At 35.1% G+C, this 25,076-nt stretch overlaps 3 protein-coding genes across 9 annotated transcripts; 2 read left to right on the top strand and 1 right to left on the bottom strand.

The window, feature by feature from the left end:
* The first annotated feature begins 87 nt into the window (after positions 1 to 87).
* LOC145945059 (carbohydrate sulfotransferase 11) lies at positions 88 to 3,389 on the top strand. The gene is made up of 5 exons (XM_083053893.1): positions 88 to 1,489; positions 1,616 to 1,812; positions 2,139 to 2,258; positions 2,419 to 2,562; positions 2,676 to 3,389. The coding sequence occupies exons 1-5, from the start codon at positions 1,244 to 1,246 to the stop codon at positions 3,058 to 3,060; spliced, it is 1,092 nt and encodes a 363-aa protein (XP_082910019.1). The 5' UTR covers positions 88 to 1,243; the 3' UTR covers positions 3,061 to 3,389.
* Positions 3,390 to 3,411: 22 nt separating this feature from the next.
* Positions 3,412 to 6,961, bottom strand: Uba2 (Ubiquitin-like activating enzyme 2). The gene is made up of 8 exons (XM_083053888.1): positions 6,792 to 6,961; positions 6,153 to 6,307; positions 5,786 to 6,073; positions 5,573 to 5,640; positions 5,097 to 5,315; positions 4,754 to 5,011; positions 4,006 to 4,613; positions 3,412 to 3,937 (listed from the first exon to the last, which is right to left on the bottom strand). Exons 1-8 carry the CDS (start codon positions 6,933 to 6,935, stop codon positions 3,692 to 3,694), a joined length of 1,986 nt encoding a protein of 661 aa, XP_082910014.1. The 5' UTR covers positions 6,936 to 6,961; the 3' UTR covers positions 3,412 to 3,691.
* Positions 6,962 to 7,188: 227 nt separating this feature from the next.
* Spn (protein phosphatase 1 regulatory subunit spinophilin) lies at positions 7,189 to 24,318 on the top strand. 7 transcript variants are annotated; one of them, XM_083053872.1, is made up of 20 exons: positions 7,197 to 7,265; positions 7,729 to 8,257; positions 10,182 to 10,272; positions 10,595 to 10,869; positions 11,130 to 12,958; positions 14,454 to 15,567; positions 15,946 to 15,966; positions 16,352 to 16,579; positions 16,872 to 17,055; positions 17,431 to 17,694; positions 18,013 to 18,371; positions 19,180 to 19,435; positions 19,806 to 19,859; positions 20,817 to 21,122; positions 21,235 to 21,624; positions 21,899 to 22,160; positions 22,334 to 22,537; positions 22,625 to 22,777; positions 23,294 to 23,400; positions 23,664 to 24,316. In XM_083053872.1, the coding sequence occupies exons 4-20, from the start codon at positions 10,607 to 10,609 to the stop codon at positions 23,913 to 23,915; spliced, it is 6,246 nt and encodes a 2,081-aa protein (XP_082909998.1). In that variant the 5' UTR covers positions 7,197 to 7,265; positions 7,729 to 8,257; positions 10,182 to 10,272; positions 10,595 to 10,606; the 3' UTR covers positions 23,916 to 24,316. The 7 variants fall into 7 exon arrangements, with proteins under 7 accessions (XP_082910002.1, XP_082909998.1, XP_082910000.1 ...); XM_083053876.1 differs by lacking the exon at positions 7,729 to 8,257 and having other exon boundaries at positions 7,189 to 7,265; XM_083053874.1 differs by having other exon boundaries at positions 7,197 to 7,950.
* The last annotated feature ends 758 nt before the right edge of the window (positions 24,319 to 25,076 follow it).

The following is a 25,076-nucleotide window of genomic DNA, read 5'->3' on the forward strand; positions in this document are numbered from 1 at the left end:
ATAAATTATATGTATTTAATTATATACATATATGTATATAATTAATATATATAATGTATATGTATATATTTATATATTATATACAATTATATATATAATTCTAAATTGTATATAAATGAAATAACTAAAATTAATTTAATTAAAACATTAAGATTGATTGATATCTCTTCCAAAGATGAATAAATTCTCAGGCCTATAAAGAATTCTGGGAATTGACGGGTTCAATCATATATCCATTAAGAATCATGTTTCAATAGCCTTCAATTGTATCATTAATCATCGAGCTGCCTGGAGTATAGATAGCGATTGTGGAACGCATTTTCTCTGTTGTAAAATAACAACGTAGATTAACTAACAGTAAATTTTGTACTACTGAGTATTGAAATTCGCGATTCTTTCTATGAATTTTTCACAAACAAAATGCAATAATATCGAAAATTATTTCGCCTTTTTCCTCTCCGGTTACAAAAAAAGAATCTACGATAAAAAAAATACTTTTTCTCTCTTTCTACGATTTCTTTTCTCGGATACATCTTACGTATGTATATGTATGTGAGTGTATATGTATCAGTGCGTATGCGCGTATGTATGTGTATATTATTATCTTAATTATATATTTATACGAGATAATCTTTAACGAATATGAAAGCAACAATTTGATTTGATTTAATACGAAATTGATTTTTCAATAAGTTTAAACAAAGTAAGATTTTTTTTCAATTTAATAATTCTTATGTTTATATACACACATATGTGTATATGTATTATATGTAAACAGAAGATTGATTTACGAGATATATAAGAAAATTAGGAAATTATCAACATATTACTTTGCCTTATTGCAAATTGTTTTTTTCTTGTTCATATTTGGAAATAATTTCATAGAAAAAAAAAGTATTTAATAAATGGAATAAGAAGAAATCTCAGCGGATGATAAGAGTTATCACTTTCTACCCACACAAAGAGGGAATCTCTCGAACATATGTTTGTCCTGGCAGAAGACAAAGCGGAAGGATTCCATCGCGTTGCAGTATTATTTTGACGCGTTATTAAACCAGTCGTTATTTTGCAATCTTTCAGTTAAAGAGTATTGTTAAATAATGTTTCAAATTTTAATTAAATATGTACATATTAATTTTTCAAAATTTTTATATGATAAAAATATTTATATAAAGTTTTAAATTTTTTCGATGAGTTTTTCGAGTCAAGATTATTTTGCATATCAAGTTTAATTGTATCAACAATGTCTGTTAAAGCGCAGTTTTTCAAGTGCGGTTTGTGCGCTACATTTTATCTCGTCGTGTGTTTGGTTTTAATTAATGTGAAGAGAAATTTTGACTTGGAAGAAGAACCGATAAGTAACTTGACAGCGATCAAATATGAGACATCCAGTTCCTCGATTCCAGACAGAACGATTAAGAAGAATGTCGAGTTGGAAGTGGAAATGTTGCGGATAGACGAGTTGAAGGGTGAAGCTATCGATCTGCAGGTATATAAAATTCGGAAGAATCGACGGCGCTCTTTTTTTCATTCTTTCAACCTTGAATTTTGATTTTTCGACATGTATATTTCTTTGTAAAAATATTTATATAAATTAATGTTCCTGTGTTAATAGGAGAGCGCGACCCTGCTGAAACAAGTGTCGAATGTTTGCGCAAAGTACAAACTAAGAACTCCTCTTGTCAAAAGGCATTTTTTATATAATGCTAAACACAAATCGTTATATTGTTGGATCCGCAAAGTTGCATCCACCAGCTTCACCAAATTATTCTCCGACATGAGCAACCGTCGCGTCAGTCACAACTTTTACAAGTAGCTATAGCTATAATATATACAAATTTTTATAAATAATAATTTAGTTTAATATATAAAGATTTTTATTTTAATTATATTCATATATATTCTATTTTTTAATTTGATTTTACTTCAATTTTTTACTCATTTATTTATTTCCATGAAAACAAAGTAATAATGTGTACAATAAAATTGACCCCAGAACGTCATTTTCGGATATGGCGCTATATAAAATTTATTTTATCTTAATAAAAAATCAAATATCAAATGTCATATCTATTGTATTTAATTCTTACAAACACAATATGTATTATATTAATAATTCGAGAGCACGCAATTTACAGAGAAGTGGACTTTTTGTCGCCAAAAAGTTTGACAGATCTCCAATATCTTGCTACCAATAATACTGTCTTTAAGTTGCTCATCGTCAGACATCCATTTCAACGGCTAGTCTCATCCTATAGGTATATAATTTAATTTTCTTTTAAATTAACTTTATTAAAAAAGTAATCCACGATCAGAGTGTCATTTCGTTATGAAATTTTTAAACTATTGACAATAATATATCGTTAGTTATTCTAATGCCGTGATTAGCATGAAAAGCTGATACAGAATTATCTGCAGGGACCGCATCGAGGACAACAGCAGATATACCGCACAATCTTGGCTCTACGCTCGTCAGATTCTTTATCTCTCGAGACCGGAACTCTTTCGTCCCAACGTGACGGATGGCAGCATCCTCCAGAGGATATTTTTGACGAACAGAAGGTATAACACATGTCAAACATACCTAATCCATATCTAGGATTTATCTCTTGCTTTGTGTAAAGTGTGTTGATTCATAGATAAGAAACTATAGCTTGCTGCCCCTCTTTTCGCAGATTAAAAGTGGTGCCCAGCTTTCGAGAATTCCTGGAATGGCGGCTGAAACAGCCTCTAAGTCACGATGACGATCATTGGGCCCAGTATTATAGTCATTGCGCAGTCTGCGACACGAGTTACAATTTCATCCTGAAACTGGACGAATACACTTTCGGGGAGGTCAATTACGTTCTATCCAAGCTGAAATTGGACAAAAGTAAGATCTACCTGCCTAAATTGCAACGCACTCGCGCCGGAATCACCGACTTTTACGTAACGTGTCAGTACTTTCATAATCTGACGACCAACATGGTCCTGCGACTGTACGAAAGGTACAAAGTGGACTTTGAAATGTATAATTATAAGATAGATAAATATTTGCCTTGCGCTAAGAGTAAAACTTGATTCTTACTCGACAAGATAATTATAGAACAACGATAATACTCAATTGAGAAAAATAAAAAGATTTTTCTTTTATACAATCCAATTTTGAAAGGGAGAAAGATGTGATCTCTTTTTTTTTATGTATAGAATAAATTTTAAGTGTGAGTTTTGGACAGGTTTTATACTTTTTAATGAAAGAAGTATATATTAAAAATATAAATTTTTTTAATAGAAAGATTATGTAAAGGTAAATTATTTAATCATGAAGAATTATTAATTATTGAATAATTTATGACTCTTTTACAATGATCTATTTGTAAATGAAAATTATAAATCAGAAGTTATAATAACAAGCGATGATAATACAATCTTAATGTGTAAAAAAAAACTTTCTTTAATGATGATACGATACATTATGATTTGTATTTAACATACAAAATTAAATTGTTATATCAATCCTGTTCTTAATGAAAAAAGAGCAAATAGAAAAGAAAAGAACTATTTTTCTGCATTTAAATCTCATTTTGTTGAGTATAATTTCCAATCTAATTATCTTAAAAAAATTATCCTTCTGTCCTTAATCTTCACCCTATGTTTCAAATGTTCTTTCTCGCGTGTGTTAAATTATGAAACTCATTTCTTACTTCTAAAGCTAATCGCTATGATCGTCGCACACTATCAGGCAATCAGTGTCCTCGGAAAGTTTCCGCTTCCTCGGCATCGATTTTTTCAATTCGGGTAAGTTATCGTGAGGTTCATCATCATTGTCGATGATGCAGATGTCGTCGTTGTTATCCGTGTTATTATCAATTTCCACTTTGCGTTTCTTGGTTGCAATTTCAGCTTCGGCCAAATCAATTTTGCGCTTTTTAATCGTATCTGATATCTCGGTGACGTTCTGCATAGAAAAAGAATTCTCTTAGTAAGCAAAATAAACAAGAAATATTTCTCAAAATAATCATTCACCTGTCCATTAGACGTCGAGGCTTTCTCTTCTTCCACCTTCTCATCTTCCTCCTCCCCCTTCTCCTTCGGTTTAAGTGCATTCTTATCAGCTAGTATCAAAAATGGTGGACTGTCATCTTTCGGACCAGGTTTCTCGCGATAAACTACAAAGACGGTCAGCGAATAATTTTGTTGGAAGTCGTCGACCTTGAGAATCGCTCCGTCCCTGATTCCCAATTCTTCCAATTTTTTATCGTTATTGCTCTCCGTCTCGCCCTCCTCGCTGCTGATGACGACGGCGCCGGTGCCATCGATCATGACATCAGGAGCGATCATGTTAAGCCTGTTTTTAAGCACTAATTCCTCTAGTTCCTTGATAGTCATGTTGGAGGTGTCGACCGCCAACACGGCCTGCGGAGTAGGCGCGCAGACGTAACATTGCGGATTGGGCGGATTCACCGCCTTCTCTGGCACCAGCAGCTGATTACGATGGTTCATCTTCAGACGTAAGTAGACGGATCTACAGGCCCGTAGATTGTTCTCAAGGACTCGGAAAGCGTGGAGGACCACCATGCCGGCAATTATAGCATTCGTGGTTGCGATCGCCGGGATTATGTTGCCTGCCATTGCTGGAGGTGAAAAAGAAAATTAGAATTGATTTTTTCGTGAATAATAGCGTAAGATGAGATACTTTGACACTTTGGAAGAGAAGAGAAAGAAGACAAAATGAAGAGTAACTAGATAAGTAGAGGGATTATTTGCTACTAACATTTGATATCAAATCTGCTCTTCTGAGAAATTCCAAAGATGTGCGCGCGAATGTTAGCGCACGCGGCGACGAAATCCATGGCATGTTGATCATCCTTGTCCCAAACCAGATGATTGTCCAGCGATTTTTCTTGGGAAGCCTTCAACGCCTGGCTCAAGTTTTTCAACGAGTCGGCAAAAATGGAACCGCATTTGGAGATGCTCCAGCGTTGTTGATCCTTCAGTCCAGGCTGATTAATCTCTTTACTACATCCAGCCACTTTGAAAAGAGAATGAAGACATTATTAATTTCGATGAGAAACTCAAAGAAAGAGGATATTTATATATTTAGGACAATGACAAACCTCCATCTGGTAATTCCTTCCAATTCAATGGCATTGGTGGTCTGCGCTTCTTCCACAAATTGTCCATACTTAGTAAATACTTGATATCATCATGAAAAAGTTTTGTGAATAATTTTTCTGGATCATAGTTGCAAGATTGGGCCCAAACTCGCGTGGAAACTCTGTCAATATTGCCTTTGTCGTTGTGCTCTGTCTGCAAAGCTCCTTCCCCTGCTACATCTACAACATCAAGATATTATTAATAATTATAAAAAAAACTGATAATAAAGCAAAATGAGTGAGAATGATTATAATAAATATATTAATATATAATTTAATATAAAATAAAAAATATATATATTATGTATGTTTATTATATATATTAATATTAATAAATAAAACATTTTATATAATTTTTATAATAATAAGTAAACAATAAAAGAATAAAGTATTTGATCAACTCTATCAAATATTACAATACAATAACAAGTATTTACCAGTGGCTTCAGGATCTGCTGTATCTGGGGAAACATCCTGATCAGGATCTTCTTCTCCGAATAATTGACTGCAATGTTTATTATAAAATAGATTGATTAAAAATAATTATTTGTAAAATTGAATGGCATAAATCAGTTTAAAATATACACACAAATTAGATTAATAAAAAATATCTGATTTCAATACATATTATACATTGTAACAACACTTACTTGAAGAGATGTTTGGCCCACACAATGCAGTGAATAGGTTCACTAGGTGTGTTACGAATAGTGCAACCAGGATAAGTCTTTTGTGCAGCTTTGGGTGTACATTCATAACATTGGCTCAGACCTTTTTTAATGAGTTCTACTTGACCCTCGTAACCTGCAGTGCCAGATTCAATCAGTGGTACATCTGCCGCTAAGCACATACGATTTACATGATTTCTAGCTGCTCTATTATCGAGGGCATTTAAAACCACTTTGAACCTCTTAAAAAACGACAAGCCAAACTCTGGTCTGCAAGCATAGAGTGTTGAATAAATATGATATCAATATTGGTTTATAAAACAAAAATGTAAAACAAAGATACACTTACAATGTAATACTGTCATGGTAATGTATCACTTTGGAATCCGGATTAAACGTCAATGCCGTTTCACGCGCAACACTGGCTTTCGACTTTCCCACATGTTTCTTTTGAAACAAGAACTGCCTGTTTAAATTGCTTACATCTATTGTATCCAAATCAATCTGAAAAACAAATAGATTTACTTGAAAATAATCTATTATAGAGATACAATATTGATCATAAAAATGATTATAAGTATTAAAACATGTTATAACAATTAAAGCACAAAAAGTAAATAAAATATACAGTAAAGTTGAAAAACGAGTAATTAATTAACACTATATGTGAGAACAAATAAAATTAAAAACAATGAAACAAAAATAAATAACGAAAGAAATAAGCAGATTACTTTAGAAGACGAGTGTTTTGTTTGAAAAATGGATATAAACTCATTTCCAACAATAAGCTAATTCTACAATCAAGAGAATCATCGGCCTGCACAAGGATAATTCGCGCGGGCATAAAAATTTTCGCAAATTGTCAACTCTATATTCCTAGTACTACTAATAAGAAGAGAAGAGAGAGCAATAAACGTCAACTTGTACGCGCGTAAATCGCGCGCAAAAGTGAGGTTACATCAACCACCCCGGGGAATCATCCACTCACGATCTCGATGTCCGCGAACCCGGACATCACGAGATTCTTCAGGATCTCGCAGCCGATGCCACCGGCGCCCACGACGAGCACCTTGCTCTGTAAAATCGCATCGCGCAATTCCTCGCGAAACACCCCGGTTACGGCGGTCGCCATCTTGTACCGAATGCCGTTTCGGCGTGCTTTCCCGGCATTCCGGCCTTCTCACATCACCAGAGAAAAACTGGGGAAAAAGTCCCTAGGAACTTTTCGCAAAAAATTCCTAGGGACTTTCTGGGACCCCCCTAGAAACTTTTAACCAAAACTTCCTAGATGTTTCCACAAAGTCCCTAGGGTCTCTTCACCAAAAATCCCTAGATTTTTTTCGAAGAAACTAGCATGGCGGTCGGCCATCTTGGTTCATCTCGCGCAGTCGTCGACGCAGTCGGGCAGTGTCCGCGATGCGGAACGGCGCGTCGGGAAAAACGACAATTCGATAGATTACAGGTGTGTGTGCATGCAACGTGTGCGTGTTGTATATGGGGGGAGAGGATTCTCGGGGCATCGACGTCGCGCTAGCTCGCCGGTCACGGCGATCGCGTCTCGTTAAACACGTTAAATTGCCAACGGTTCGCCGAACTCTCGTCGGCGCGGCCCTTTCGGGAAGGGCGAGATAAGCGAGCACTCTCGAGGAAGGATCGTGCGGAATCGTGCGGAGTCGTGCGGAGTCGTGCCGATTAAGGAGAGAGAGAGAGAGAGAGAGAGAGAGAGAGAGAGAGAGAGAGAGAGAGAGAGAGAGAGAGAGAGAGAGAGAGAGAGAGAGAGAGAGAGAGAGTGTGAGGAAGGGAGAGAGAGAGAGAGAGAGAGAAAGAGAGAGAAAGAGAGATGCTCGGGCGCACATGGTGACATCGTCTTCCGGGTCAGTTGGAAAGTAGATCCGTGGCTTTAACGCGCTTTGTGTTTATTAAAGCTACCGTTCACCCGGATGACGCCGAAGCCGCTGCCGACGAAGACGACGACGACGTTCCCGCGGAACTTCCGACGAGGCGACGCTTCCATCCTATAGGGGGGAGGCCTATGGGGTGTAATGGCGATTGGGAAGGTGTTTTGTTTAATGAAATTCTGGCGATTGGCGAATACGAAGATGCTGCGACTTTAGTTTGCCGTTTAATTGCTGTTTGATTGAATCAGTGTATATTGATTTTTTTTTTTTGTTATACACCATAAGTTGAAGCTGTGTGAAGTTTGGCAGTAATTTACAAGTAATTGATGATGAGGGAAGAGTGGATTAGAAAGTTTTGTTGTTTTTTTTTTTTTTTTTTTTATGAAATTGAATTGTACATTTGGTGAATTTTGAGATCAGTATTTTTGATTTTCAAAGAAATCCTTATCTTATTGTGACGTTATTGGAATTTTTATCACAGCGACATTGGAGTCGTGTAACACAATCTGGAAGTTTGATGTTTGATGCTGATCGGAAAGAGCTGTTTTACTTTCAGGTTGTAGAATCGATGAATATGAAAATTATATCATTAATTCTGTTAATAATTTGATTTTGCTACATTTGAAATTGATAGAATCATGTATACTCACAAGATATAGCTCTTTAATGAATGATTAAAAAAGTATTATTATTATATATTAGAATTTGCAAAATTCATGAAAATTAAAAATTTTATTTATGATTCATATTTTATTAATTTATATGCTATTGTCTCTTTATTAACATATATTAGAAATGATTTGGAAACTATGTGATACAATTTGCAAGTATTGCATTTGATATTCTGTGACAATTCACAAAATATTTTGTGAACAGTCAAAATTGGTGAAGATTACATTGGGCCATTTTATCAATTTATAATTTTATATACTTTTACATATATAATGTTATATATATGTATTTATTAGAACAGCAACATTGGAAAAAATTTGTTATCAGAGTTATTAAGTATTGAATTTCACTTTGGATGGAAATTAAGATAACATTTTTGTGTATAGTAAAATCATTAAGTATCGGTATGCATTTCATAGTTATTATTAGAGTATAATTAATATATCATTATCTTATACTGATTAGGTATTTGGGATATATATAACTGAAACATTATCGCTTGTTGTGATAATATATATTAAAGAGAAAACACAAGAAGAAATTAAACTTGTCACGTTAAATGATTCACAGAGGCGTAGAAAGCTGTGTATATGTGTGTATGTGTGTATAGGTATATTTTCAACAAATATTAAGAAATATGTTCATAAATACTTAGAATATAATCTGGATACAGCACTGTCAATGATTTCCATAAAGCATCATTCAATAATATATATAAATCAATCTATCATTATATAAACAATTATGTGTGATGCAAAATTAAAACTCTTTTCACACCTGTCTACCATAGGGACAACACTCAAGTATTGATTGCAATAGCATGGTGTGTTATGGGAGGAGGGTTGAAGCCCAGACAAGAGAGACAGACCTACTTATTATAATATATCTTATGCCTATATCATTTAATTTTTGTGCTTTCATTAATATTTCTTTTCTGATACCTTGTAAATTTATAATGGTTCAAAATTTATTTTCTAAATTTTTGTTGATTACATTTATTAAAGTTTAATTATTATATCAATTATTGTATCAAAATTGAATTTTATTAATCTAAAATTATTATCTCTTATTTAATTTGTTATACAAAATAATTTTCATTGTTATTGCACAAAATTTGATTTTGAATTGTTCTTTGGTTTCTATTTTTATAGTATATTATTTATATATTTTTTTTTGTTATTTTAAGTTATTTTTATTTTATTTTTAGAATGTTAAAAAATGTTAAATTTCGGAAGAAGAAATATATGTGGTATTAATTTTCTAAGAAAGATAGATATTCAAATTCTAAAGGTCAGAAAATCCAATTGACTGTGCTAATGTGTGATAGCTATAGACTAGTAGTGGAAAGTATGTGTTTTTATGGTATAGCACAAAGACATGATATCTAAATACAGATTTTAACTGCGAATATCAATCGTAAATTTATTTTTGAACATATACAAATTATTTCTTTATAGTAATATTTGATATTTAATTAATTTAATATGATTCATTTAATTGATTAAAATCAAGTTAAACTTAAATTGTGCAAATTATAGCTAAAAGATATAATTAAAAGTTTGTTTATTTTGTTAAACAACAAAATAAATTAAAATAAGAAAAATTAAAAGAATATTTTATTAAGTAATAGTTAAATGTAAATTAGATTTGATCAATTTATAATTAATTAGTTTGCATAAATACACATACGCACATATACAAACAAAAAAATTGTATATACTTGCCTAGATATTTCTAATCATTCATTTTTAATAATTATTAATTAAAATATATTAAATATATATTTAATATTTTATTTCTTTTTGTAGAAGTTGCTGCAATAAAACATATGAATGACAATGGGCTGAAACGCTTGAATAATTAGCATCTATACATAATTGCATATCTATTATTAGCAAGGTAAGATATCAATGCAGCATTTCATTAAATACTAATATTTGGTCAATTTGACATTTGGTCAAATGTTTGGTCAAAATTTTTTAAAAATATTAACAGATCATAAAATAATTAACTTTATTATATTAATATATTTTTTTTATATATGTTTAATACATAAATTCACATATTTCTTTTCCAAAATTTATTAGTAACATCTTAAGATTCTATTTAAGAAAAGAGGATTTTATATTACATAAATTTTTTAAAAATAAATTATAAACGTAAAATAATGAAAAATAATATTGAAAGTATAGGAAATATAATTTTGTTTTCTTGTCTCAAGTTATCGCCAGACATGGCAGCTATAGAAGAGAAGAAACGTGTCGGTGGCTCCAAGGTGTCAGCCATTGCAAACATCTTCCAGTCCAAACCGCAATTGGATAATCTAAGCCATAGGACGAACAATATTCTGTCGGAGGGATTTAAGGAGCCAGTTGTTCCGTTGAAAGAATCCCCGACGCAAGTAACAGTGGTCAGAACGGAGAGTCATGTAGCGCGTTTTAATAATGCTCGAGCTCTCTTTGAGAAGCTCGGCGAGGAAAACAAATCGAACAGACCGTAAGTGTTTGAATTATATATTAATATCGTTTCTATATTTTTTAAATTTGATTTTTTTATCAGAAGTTGTCGACTTTATCAATTTATAATCACATGAATCCATTTCTCAAATTATTCTCTTTTTCTCTCATTAATTTTTATTACATTATTTTATTATATTATTTTATTACATTATTTATTACATTATTTTATTATATATTTTTATATTATGTCCTATTATTAATTTTTCTCATAATTAATTTTTCGTTTTTGATCAATAGGGTCGACCGGGTCACTAAGCCTAACAACTTGCACGGTCTCCGGTCCCGTTCGAGCTCCGCGAACTCGGGTTCCGGGTGCACCTCTCCTACGAGTTCACCCCGACCTCGTTCACCCTCTCCGCCGGGCAGTCGCGAGCATCTGAGCACGTGGAGCGCCAGCGTACCAGCTTTGAACGCGGAACGGCATTTCGAGAACGGCCACTGCGCCCCGGAGCGGCGTCCCGGCGCCGCGAGTAAGGTCGAGCGGACGTTAGGCAAGGAGAACGATCGTCCGGAACGGCCGGAGAAACCGGAACGTCGGCCGAACTCGAAGGAGCTGATCGAGAAGCAGAGAAACTGGACCAGCCACTTCTCCAAAACCAGACCGAGTCGCTACAATTCCGATCCGAATCGCTCGCTGGTCCAGACGTCCCTGAACTCGCAGAACGCTCAGATTCAGCAGTCGGCGTCCGTCGACACCTGTCAGAGCTCGGCAGTGAGCGCGACAGGCGTCAACGACTCCACCAATCCGGCTACCAGGTCGGCGAGCTTCTGCTCGGCACGTTCGCCCCCACCGCCACCTCCGCCTGTTCGAAACTCGTCCGCGATCGGTAGGAGAGAACGACCGGCTAGTATCGCCGGTATCAACCCGTCCGAGCTGTTGGAGAGCCCGGAATACGCGACGGTGGAGAGGTTCGACGACATCTCGCCGAGCATTCCCGAGTATGCCGTTGTTCAGAAGACGAAGAAGCACCAGGACAGTGCGAAGGAGAGTCAAGACGTTGGTAAGACTCAAGATTCCGCGTTGCCGGAGTATGCCGTTGTGCAGAAGAATACGAAGGCAGCTTTGAGATTGGCGGAAAAGGAAGCTTCCAAGGTCGGTGCAAGTCAGAAGAGCTCAGCGACTCCGGAGACAATTTCAGGGAGTAAAATTGTGACTTCCAAATCTATAGAAAGCGCCAAGGACATCTCTAAGATCACTTTGCAGAACTTAAAAAGCTCAGCATCTGTAGATGCAGTTCCGGGTAGCAAAACTGTAGTTGTTAGGCCAACGGAGGATGCCAAGGAGATTTCCAAGCCCGTTGTATCGAGTTCAAAAGGCTCGCCAGTTGTGGAAGGAGGTAAGAATGCAATTTCGAAGTCGACGGAAAGCTCGAGAGAAACTTCGAAGAATTCCGTACCCGCGGACGGAGCACCAGTATTCAGAAGTACGATTTCTAAGCCAATAGAGGATTCAAGAGAGAAGACTGAAGGATTAAAAGAAGTTATAAAATGCTCGACAATTGCAGAGAATGCTGCAGAATCTAAAACTGCCGTTACAAATGAATTAAATAACGACTCTTCCGAGCAAACAAAGACATCAACAGTATTGCATTACGAGGTTTCTAGTCCAACTCGAAGCGTTTCGACGGATAACGTCTTAGTAAGGAGGGAAAGCGATCTGCTGGAGGCGCCGGAATATTTTAATTGTCCTCCGAGTCCGATTCACTCGCCGGCGAAGACTTCTGAGTGGAGAAACGAGTGGCTGGCGAAGAACGATGAGATTTTAAAGAGAACCGTAGATGTGAGAGATCCGAAAATCTCGTCGAAGGAGGAGCCAGAGTTGCGCAGCGATGTTAACAGGCCGGATCCAAGACCCGATTGGGCCAGACCGAGCGCTAATGCAAAGAGGAAAGACATCGTGGTGGACGATAAAAAGGTCGAACTGATACGCTCTCCAGAGTCCGAACTAGGTCTACCCTCCGTAGGCACGGACAGCGCTTCGTCCAGCATGAGCTCGCCTAGCTCGCCCTCTAAGGATAGTAAGGAGGAGAAGGCGGAGAAGGAAATGTCGGAGAAGCATCAGACAGGTAATTTAAATTACAGCTTCATCATATATATAAAAGAAAAGTTATAAGAAATATTTCGGGGTTGACAAATTTTATTCTAATTATTATTATGATTCTTAATGTATTTTTATTATTAATGTTATAAATTGATTAATTAATTTCATTAATCGATAAATTAATTAATCAAATTAATGATTTTAATTTTATATATATATGTATATATAAAATTAATATATATTATATATAATATATATTATATTATATATTATATATTACATCTCTCATATTATATATTATTGTATGTGATAGATAATTTGTTTTAAAACTAAATCCCCGCATTTTTGCGAAGCATGGCAAAGCCAAATGATGTCGTGGGCTGAGATGGCAGTGGGCCAAAATGCCAAAAAGTAAAAGTATCAGACGCAGGTCCCCTTCTTCCCCTCCTTTTCTCCCTCTCTTCCGTTCTGTCGCCTTCTCCTACCGGTGTGCCACGGTATTATTTATAGAAATCACTGTGTAGCTTGTCCAGCGGCCAAACGTTCGTGCCTCGTCGCGTTTACTTTGCAAAAGTGTCTCTGGGACTTTTTCGCAGAATTTTGGAATTTCGAAATCATCAATGTTGTGCTCCAAACAAATTTTTGATCACTGTAATGACAGTAGAATGAGTTATAATGCATTTTATAAACAGCAAGTTTGTAAAATACCTTGATATATGAACACACAATACAAATTTCTGAAAATAGAAAATATTAGTTTGTTGACAAAAAATATATATAAGAAAGTTTTAAATATGTTTATATTTTTTGGAAGAGTGAGGAGTATGTTTATGTGTACACATATAGAGTTTTTTAATTCTAAATTCTGTATATAATATATATATATTTCTTTAATAAATTAGTAAATTAATAAAAAAAATAAAGAAATTGTGTATAAATTGAAGAAATAAAATGAGAAGTGAACAATATATTATAAGAGAAAAAACTAAAGAGTTTTTATATTGAGTGCTTTTCTCTATAGTAAATTAACTTAAATAGAGAATGAAATATTAAAATGTAAATATACATTTTTCTGTAGAAACAATATATAAATATAGAACAAAAGTTTTACAATAATCTGAATACTATTTATTACTTCAATATAAATACAGATTAATCATTTATTTAAATAACTTGAAATAAAATTGAATAGGATTGTGTATTAAATAATATTAAATAATCTACATCTCTCTTTTAATATAAGACTCTATCAAGTTTGTCACAATTTAATTAATTAAGATGGAAATTATACTCTGTGCTAGTGGCTAATATGCTGTAATTGCAAAAATATACAAGACTATAATACAATATTTATACATGAAATCTATTGAAGCTCTACTTATAATTCATACTTCAAAAACAAAAAATTATGTGTCTACGATTGCTTTGCATCGATTGTGGAGGTACTTTAATATATTTTATAGTATATAATAAAAGTTAATTCTCCAGTATTTTTAATATTATCAATTTCTCAAATCTAGGTCGCAATAGCTATGACTTGGAGACAGAGGATCAGGAGAAACCAGCTACGTATCAAGGCTGTATCTCGGACATGGAAAGCTTCTCTGAAAAGGACCAGTTTCAGTTTAACGAAACAGACACAACTACAGTGATTCGACGTTCTCACGTGCGTCTTGATCTTCAGGCTGCTGGTCTAGGTCCACGACCGCCCTCTGTGATCAGTTCTGACCAGGAATATCCTCCGCTGGAGCACAAAGATATTCCTATTCCTTCTCCGTACGCCACAAAGCAGCTGCAGAGTGAAGATACCGTTTCGCAGAGTAACGCTGAATGCAAAATACAAACTAAATCAAGCGCGGAAACCAAGAATATAGACAGTATAGGTACTACAGAGGCAATAAAGATCAATTCTACGTCAGGGGAAGCGTTGCCGGATGCTAAGGCGAAGCCCAGCGGCGATGGAATATGTCAGAAGACTGTCTCGAATGCGAAAAACGATCAGATCAAGATCAGCGTGAGGGAGAAGATCGCGAAGAACAGGGAGGAGGTCTCTGGCAAGCGTTCCAGCTTCGTCGAGGCGGAAAGCAAGATTGATAGCGTAGACCGAGGGACCAATCGCGGCCAGGAGATGAACAATTTCGGATCTATCGCGAAGGAGAGCAATGACGAAGAGAAGAAATACACGACGGAGCTGGCAAATTCTGACATCAGCAACAGGAAGGAATGCATCACCGCGGCGGTGAACAACGTGTTGAACAGGAAAACGGAGACTGCAACGGAGCAAATCCAGACAACGTGGGAGCAGGAGAAGCAGAAGGCCGAGCTGGCGAAGCTCAGATTATCGGAGAACTATAATAATCAGGACTCACCGCCGGCAGCTACTAATATGCTTTCGCAGCAAAAACATTCCTCGAGCAGAAAATCCCTCGAGCATTCGGCGTCGGAGAGCAGCCAGATCGAGGACAGTGATTCCAGTGACACTAAAACTGTTACCAATCTCGAGTGCGTGGAAATGCTAAATAATTCTCCCAAAATCACGGAGACTCCCTCCACGAAGACCGGTATTAATCATATCACTCCTGTGACGCCGGACACTATGACTCCGGATGAAGCTGAGAATCTGCTGAGCTCTCGGTGAGTATATTTTATTATGCGAGTGAGAAAAGGAATTTTTAATCTTTGGTGTGTTAGAATGCGTTTGAAATTATATAAACAATAAGAATTTCAACGATAAAAATTTTAGAGATGCGTGTAGCTATTTTTAGAATATTTTATTTCATTGATTATATTAATGCATTAAATATCAGTTATTTATAAAAATATTTGATGATATATATATGTATATTATTTATATATATAATCAATATTTCTTTGGTGCTGCAGCTTGGTAATTTGATATTTGTAACTTTTGATTTAAAGCTTAATATTAATGATCTTATTTCTTTTTATTTCGATTCTAATACGTTCGTATTTATTTAAATGCAAATCTCCTGATCGCCCTGGCCTATGCAGAATCTTAGAGAAAAAGATTAGGTGAGTACATTGCAATTTGCAATTTTGTAATTGGACCACAGAAGCAGATATGTCATTTTATAATGTTTACAAGATTAGAAAAGAAATTCATATATCAAAATATTCTTCAGTTATCTTCTCATAAAAAAATATTAAAATATTTTAATATAAAAATATAAAAATATTATTTGTGTGCTAAGAAGATAACCCCGAAGTAGAATCAAAGATATGTAAATAAATATCAAAGCATGAAAAGAAAATAATCTTCGAAGACTTTCTTCCAAATCATGACGTAGCTGCCCCTGTCGAGTTTAATCGCGAAATTGATTCATTCAGTTGTCAACGACGACGCTGATTGTTGGTTCGTAAAAGCAAAGTTGAATGACAAAGTGAACGTACAAATTAGACAAGGTTCGGCATTGCTATCGGATGAGGAGGCGCAGGAGATAGCGAGGCTGCTGTCTCCCAGCGGTGTCGATGGCGCGGCAGGTGATGACGGGATTTCTAATGACAAGAATAATAAGGAAGGACAGGATAGCAGGGACGACCAACAGGATAACACGCCCGATTGGCTGTCCGATGTCCTGTCTGCTCCTGATTCCAGTCTTATCAATAGCGCCACTCATGATTATAGGTGAACGAGCTTATTTTTTTTCATGTCCTCTTGTTTTGCGCGTCTCTCCTCCCCTTTTGCATCTTTTCATTTCCACTTATCAATATTTTTCAGAGAGATTTTTCGCGACAGATATCCTCCATTTGTACTCCTAGAATTTTTATAATCCTGAATATTTGATGCTCTTTCTTAATTCTTGGATAATCTTGGACCCTACCTTTTTTTGAACTTTTAGAATTGTTGATAAAATTCTCTTTGATTTAAGATTCTGATTTCGGTATCGTTGCTGATGTTATTGTTATCTCTGTTTCAGCCTGTCCCACAGATCCCGCAGTGACCTGACGATCGACTCGTTGACGGAGAGCCAAATAGGATCTGTGACTGGAAGTGAGAGCGGACTCCTAGGTTCCGTCAGCAGTTTGAACGACACCCAAGAAGCTAATGACGACACCGAAACCGAGCATCAGGACGAATACATTCCGACTGCAGGAAAAATAGTAATATATATTATATATTATATATATTACATGTTATATATTATATATGTATATATTATATATATTATATACTATAATATACTATAATATACATATAATATATAATATATAATATATAATACAATATATAATACAATGCTATATATATTTTTTAACTAGACTAAATCACAAAAAATAGCAATAAAAAAATTAGGGAACAAATTAATAAAAAAAAATATTTTTAAAAAACATTAGTTTTTTTTATTAGAAATTTCATCTATATCATCTCTTGCAAAAAAATAATATTTCTTTTAATTAATAGAAAATATATATTATTCGATGATTCTCTTGGTGATGATTGAACTTGACATTAACTTAAATGTTTCAATTGACCAGATACTCGTGGAAAATGGCGTGCACTATTTCGAGGATGGCCACTTCTGGATGGAAGTCGCGGGGATTCCGGAATCCGACGAGGACGACGAAGATTATCCAACCACCGTGCCTGTGAAGAAGACCTCTAAGGTGTCTTTCGACACCGGTCCCATGCGCGTTTACTCCACGCACTCGGTCAACGAATACGATCGTCGCAACGAGGACGTTGATCCTGTCGCAGCCAGCGCCGAGTACGAGCTGGAGAAACGTGTTGAGAAGATGGAGGTAACGCTGCAAATCTTTTTACTGGAAAACAATAATAGCGACTAATAAAGAACTCTAGGAGAGACGATCCTAAGTAAATTTTTAGTGTCAATTATTTATCACGAATCTTTGAAAGTTATTTTGTCGCTGCGTTCCCGATGATGACGATCTATCCTTGCTCGCTAAAATTTTGTGACGACACTTCTTTGGCCACTCCAATGAGAGCTCGAGGCATCTTGGAGTGCTGAGGGAACCAGCGAGCTTTACTTCTTTTAGATTAAGCACACTTTAATTTAAGAAATTCTTGCGCTGGTACTAATTAAAAAAAAAAAAATTTAGGTGTTCCCAGTCGAGTTGATGAAGGGCCCGGAGGGCCTGGGTCTCAGCATAATCGGGATGGGAGTCGGCGCGGACGCGGGTCTGGAAAAGCTGGGCATTTTCGTGAAGACTATCACGGAGAAGGGTGCGGCTGCGCGCGAAGGACGAATCCAGGTGAACGACCAGATCGTCGAGGTCGACGGCAAGAGTCTGGTTGGTGTGACGCAGGCTTACGCCGCCAGTGTGCTGAGGAACACTTCCGGTCTCGTGCGATTCGTCATTGGCAGGGAGAGGGATCCCAAGAATTCGGAAGTGGCGATGCTGATCAGGCAGAGTCTCCAGGCGGACAAGGAAAGAGAGCTGGCAAATGCTGCCAACAGGTTAATATAAATCCATATAAAATTGTAATTTATTCGTGTATAAAGAAAAGAGAAAGAGAGAGAAGTGAGAAGGAAGGGAAGAAGGATGAAAGTGATAGAAAGAACTAGAAAGAGAGTACTTTTATTTATTATTTTATTCCTTGTCTTTGAATGGCTTTCAGTTATTACATTTGTTTTAATTTGTATGCGTATATCTTACATCTAATAATTAATTACATAATTGATTATATTTAAATTAAAATTAAATTAAATATAACATCCTACATTTAAATTATGAATTATAAATTCAACTTATAACTATAATTAAAGTTATCAAAAAATAAACAAAACAAAACACGAACTTTAGATTTAGTTATCATATATAATGACACTAGCAATAAAAATAAAATAGAATAACACTAAATATAAACACTGAAAATATATCAGATCTTTGAATCTAATTAAAAACCAACAAATTGCACTTAAAAAATTAAATGTTTAACTTTTAAACATTTCACTCCAGAACATCAAACTAAATCATAATCAGGGACTCATGAAACATAACAAAAATTCAAAATTGAAAATTAAAATCTAAAATCAACGTCAACGTCATAATTAGTGTCAAAATTGATTAAAATTAAAATTAAATTAAAATTAAAATCACAAAACCAACAAAGATCTAGAACCGACATCACAAACAGATATTTCTTCTTCGGTTTGTCTTAGAAAGAGATTACTTATAAATCCTACAAATAAATTCTACGCGAATTATCCTTTAACCAGCCAATTAAAAGGGAGGGATCATTCATTGCCATTTATTGTGAAACAGGAAACTCAACTTCTCCGATGCTTCTCCGGACGGTCAACGAGGCAGCGAAGATATCTCCATCGGCAGCGGGATAAGCGGGATCCCCGGCTCGCCGGCGATGTCCTCCTGCTCGGAAGGGGAACCGGCTCAGAGCCCCATCGAAAACTACCTGTCACCCTCTAGTCGCAGCCGATCTCCGATACTCAGCTCATCTCTACCACAACACACTGCCACTATGCAAAGCGACGTAGACAGTCTGAGATTGCTCTTGCAAGAGGTATCTCATCGTTTGATCATCGCTTACGTTTTATACTTTTATCAATCACAGAAAATGTACCTTTTTTTTTCTTTTATTCACAAATTATCTTACAAATTTATTCAGCAAGATGCTTTATCTATTTATATATACGTATATGTGTGTAGTAGTGTTCGTTAATATTATTTTTTGTAAATAGTTATTAATATAGTTTTCAGCAATTGTACTTCCATGATACATTATAGTGCATTTTTTTGTACATTCTTCTGTGTGTATGTAAATGAAGAGCGCGTGTGTGTCACATATGTAAATTTACTGCAATCGCACGGTGTGTATCATTGATTTTCTTTGTTTTTGTTTTTTTGCTATGTGTCTCGTTGGTTGCTTGCAGAGTCAGTATAAACTTGCAATAGCGGACGAAGAAGTTGAAAAGCTCAAAGCAAAGGTAACGTACTATTGTAATTAATTGTTATTTAAATAATTAAAAGGAAGAGAAAATTATAATCGAACTAGTATTAACTCATACTACACATGCAATCGCTTGCGAATTAACCAGAAGATTTATATTAATGTAAGAAAATTAATAAAATCTATCTTTCCTAGAAAAATAGAAGATATATTCGAAGATATTCGTGTGCATATTGCATTTGTACTTATGCTTTAGCACGCTTTCCTTTATATTGTTTTTTTTATTTTTATTTATTTATTTATTCATTTTAATCTTTGTCTTGCTCTTCTTATTGCTTACAGTCTCACTATATCAAAATGCATGAAATATTTAATGTATAATATTTATAACTTATAGATTGCGTTACTGGTTGAATCTATGAGCTTATGGCTAAAATAATAACAGTGACAAGATCATTAGGGATCTTTCCGATGACATATTTGTCATGCATATATGTATCTTCTGTCTCCTTTCCCTCTTATCAGATGGATTAAATAACAATAATTTTCCTTCTCTCTTCGATATAATATATTTGTCATTTTATCGCCACATTTTATATAATTGTTTTATTTCTTGTTGTATTTTATATCATATTTACTTAAATATTTTATCTTACAATTAAATAATATATCTTAAATATTAAATCTTAAATATTATTAAATAATAAATAAATAAATGTGATCTGATGTTCTAGATGTCGGCAACTAGAGCCAAGCGCGAAAATTAATTTCTAATTTTTCGGAACAGTATCTCTTGGTTTGAGATCACTGAGTTCCATTTGATTAATTATCAATTAAACTCGTACTTACAATGGAAAAATAGGCGAGAAAAATATAGGTCCGAAAAGTCGCTGAAGCGAAATAAAAAATATATTTTCTTAAATATTATATCTACTATTATATCTCTCTTATATAATCTTTGTAATTGTTATAATTTGTATTATTTCCTGAACAGCTGGTGGAACTGGAAAATAACGGAGCGGGCAGTGAGGAATACGCGGCCAAGCTACGGGAATCCGGATTGCGTCTTCACGAGTCTGAAAGGGCGTTAGGTACTGCCCGCCTGGACCTGTCGACGGCCAGGGAGATGTTGTCGCAGGCGACGGCGCAGAACGCGGCGTTGCAGCAAAAGTACGCCAGGGCGAGACGGGCCGCCAGAGAGCTACGAACGGACATTGCGGCCAGGGACGAGTTTTATCAGCAACTGTTGCAGGAGAAAGACACGGAGTACAATGCGTTGGTGAAGAGCCTCAAAGACAGAGTACGTAGGATGCTAAAGAAATCGACTTTCATAGTGACTACTGCTATTATTTATGATTTCAAGGAATTTCGGATAATAGGCCGTTTTTGAAAGAGAAAACACTTATTTCCAGGTGATCACGCTGGAGGTGGAGTTGACGGAGACGCAGAGACGATTCGGTCTGCCAGTTAGGTTACCATATGACAACACGACTGCCAAGATAGTGACGCCGCAGCTCTCTCGCCGACAAATACTACCACCACCTTCGTCGACCAGCTGTCAACTCTCAGACACGGAGACCTCTGATCTCAGTAGTCCGGATGACGGCGATAAGACCGCGACTGTGGAGAGGAAGCTGCCTCTGCCGATACCGGTGAAGGAGGAACTAGATCGCGCCGTACCAGCCCATCGTCTCCTGGACAATTCTGCCGGAAAGAGCAAGGCGGAGCTGGCTAGCCGGGGCGGTCTGGCGAATCGTCAATTGCCCAAGCAACGATCCGGAGGTCTTAGCAATAGCAGCTCCGTACGTTATCAATCTCTTTTGTATTAATCCATTATAATATAATATAAATATTATAATATAATATAATATATAATATATTAATTATATATATTATATATTATAATATATATATATATATAATATATAATAGTTGTAAATGTTATAATATATAATATAATATGCTTAATGTGCTTCCAAAAATGGAATGCAATTTTTAAAAATTAAAAAATAACGATCGCTTTATAAGTAATTAAATGATGAAGCTGTATGATTAATAAGTAAACTTTGATTTTAGGATTACGGTTTGGACGAGTCGGGCGATAATACGGATGACGATTCCTCTTCGAAACTCACCTCGCAGGACAACAGCAGCAGATCGCCCAATGACTTTACTAAACAATCCAATTTGAGCTCTTACTCCAGCACTTCGTCTATCAGTTCGCTCAAAGGCAAATCACACATGGATCCTATACATGCTACTATGATCCGGCAGCACAGTACAATTAGCTCGCAAGTCAGGGCAATGACTGAACAGAGCTGGCCACAATCGCAGAAAAGTACGTCAAGTATATGTTTGCTTTAATACATTGATTTATTATCGATTGTATAAAAAAAAGAATATACAAGTTTTTTATGCATCCAAAATTGTGATGTAACCAAACAAGTTATCAAATTTACTTCTAATTTTTATATTCCTTCAATACGTTGAAAAATAAATTTCTCTCGATAGCTTTAACTGGACCTCCTGCATCACTGGCGGAACAGCTAAGGCAGGTTTTAGCCGAGAGAGAGAAGCGACTTGGCGGAAATGACTCCTCGCGAGAGAGCTCCGGAGACTTCAGTGATCTCAACAATCCTCATAACGATCCAACGATGGTTACGCATCATCTTGTGGAAGAGATACGACAAGCTGTTAACGAGGCTAATCAGCGAGGTAAGAGAAAACAAATTGAGATTTAAGTTATTTAGTTAATTATAACAGAGTACGATTTTATCGTAATTAAATTAATTATTTTTACAGTGAAAAAGGTATCGATCTCCCCGTCAAACTTAATCGGTAGCGGAGGTGCACCTTGGCACCATCCAGGAAGTTCTCCTTCAAGCTTGTCCTCCGGCGGTTCCATTAGTCCTCCCGGTGTTGATCCTAGTGCTTCAAAAGCCGGTAGTCTCGCAGGTACTTTGGACATTTTACATATTAATGTAGTTCCTGCATATGTATTTTGATTATTTTCTTTCTTAGGAGTTGAAGAGTATTAAATTAAAATTTAAAGAATATCTCTAAAGGAATAAATTTCCGCCAATTTCTTTTAATTTGCCCCTGCACATTAAATTCAAAAAATTTAAGTTCAAATTGAGAATGAATTTCTATCAGTTTCTTTCAATTCGCTTCCTTTCAAAGCGCTATCAGTATATGCTTTATTGAAAAATATAATCTCGCTTTACTCGCTTAACAATCTTAACAATGCACGACTTTTTTGTTTCAAGATGTTTTCTTTTTTTTTTTTTTTTATAAGAATTAATGTTTATTTAAGATATTTAATGAAAAAAAATAATGAAACAGTTATTAAGTTATATGAAAAAAGATGCAAACATCGGAGGAGAATTAATTGCCGATAGGGATTACTAATAGCATAATAAGATCTTGCTACATTTTATTTATTTTTCCATCATGCATGCGTTATCAATATAGATTCGAGCACAGTTTGGTTGCCCGCTCACCTAAGCGACTTTGGTTTAGGTGACAAAAAATCTCACTTCTGGCAGAACGCACCAGTCACGGATTGGTCCAAAGAGCAAGTGAGTATATATTCGATTGACTTCTTAGAGAACGATAATTTTGAGAAGAGACTTCATTTTTACACGCTTATATACAAATAATTTTAAATAATTTTAATTAATTTTAATTAATTTAATTTTAATTTTATATAATTTTAAATATCTAAAAAACAGAAATTTTGTGCTGAAAAGTTTTCTTAATAATTTAATATAATGTCATTTTCTTTCCTTTTTCATCTCTCGTTGTCATAATAAATGATTATAAAAGAAAAATTTTTTTATAGGTTTGCCAGTGGCTTACGGGCATCGGTTTAGAACACTATTCGCCGACATTTTTTGATAACGGCGTCAACGGGAGTAGCCTGCTGCGTATGGAATCCAGGGAATTGAAAAACCTAGGGGTTCAAAACGAAGCTAAGGCGCATCTGAAGCGCAAGCTGAAGGAACTGAGGGCCCAGGCCGATCGCGAGCGCAAGGAGCGTAAGGAAATCGAGCGAATGCGACGAAAAGCGGAAAAAGCCGCGCGAAAAAAATAGCTAGAGAGTGAATTGTAGACGCGTTCAATATCAATTAGAGACGCTCGGTAGGAGGATATACAATGCGGATTTTCTCGACGCTAGGTGTACAGGGTATCTCGAAAGAGGTAAATAAAGGAATATCCTATCAAAATTTATTTATTGAGAGATTATATTGGAGATCGAATTTGAAATTCGAATGAAGAAATGACGCCGTCCATTTCACATAGGATGTCATCTAGAGAGCTATGCATTCTTATCACATCTATGAAAGAATTATGTGTAAGCAAGTTTTTTAAATATTGTGCTTTTTCTAACATAAACTCTTTAGTTCTTTTAAAATAATTTCAGGCAGTCTATAATTGAAATTAAAATTACACATATGAAATAATATTCTTGAGATGACTAAAAAAAATTGTTTCAAATAATTCATAATAAGAGAGTAGCATTAATCTTGTAATAAATTAATTTAAAGAAATAATTTATACTTAATTATATTAATGAATTATTTGAAATAATTAATAATTGTCAATTTTTGATAAACCTTTTTAATTAAAAAAAAATGGTTATTAAAATTTTTATTAATTTCAAATGTTTTCTATTAAAATAATTAAATTATTATTACAATTTCAATAATAATTTAAATTGCGTCTCTCTGAGATACCCGGTACACACTAACGTTTTCTTCAAGATTAAGATCTCCGCTTTCGTTCAATTGTGTAATCTGTTTCCTTAAATGAGGGCCACGTATTGAGCCTCCGCATTTACTTGTTATCGCCATACTTATACTTTTGCTATTAAGTATTTTTTTTCTCAATTATTAATATTATTTAAAAACGAGTGTGTATGTATGTGAATGCGTGTAAAAAAAAACTCTAGCGATTGAATTAAACATCCGCGTTCTAGACGTGTTTTACCCTACATTAGCGGCCGCACGATTTTTGCTTTAATAAATGCCGGTTCTTTTACGATGGATATAAAATTGCGAGCCGCTTTTATATTGCTAGAGCGGGTTTAGAGCGCGGAAAATGTGTAATAAAAAAACCTATTGAATACACTTTTTTGTAATTGTACCTATATAGTATATACATACTTATACATATATGTTATATATTGCCACGTATATATAAGCATTGTTCCCGTATTTATTTCTACGAACGTATATGTGTGTGTATGTGTGTG

This window comes from Prenolepis imparis, unplaced genomic scaffold (genome assembly GCF_030444845.1).
Source record: "Prenolepis imparis isolate NDT839.2.m4 unplaced genomic scaffold, iyPreImpa1.0 SCAF_14, whole genome shotgun sequence".
Lineage (NCBI taxonomy): Eukaryota > Metazoa > Arthropoda > Insecta > Hymenoptera > Formicidae > Prenolepis > Prenolepis imparis.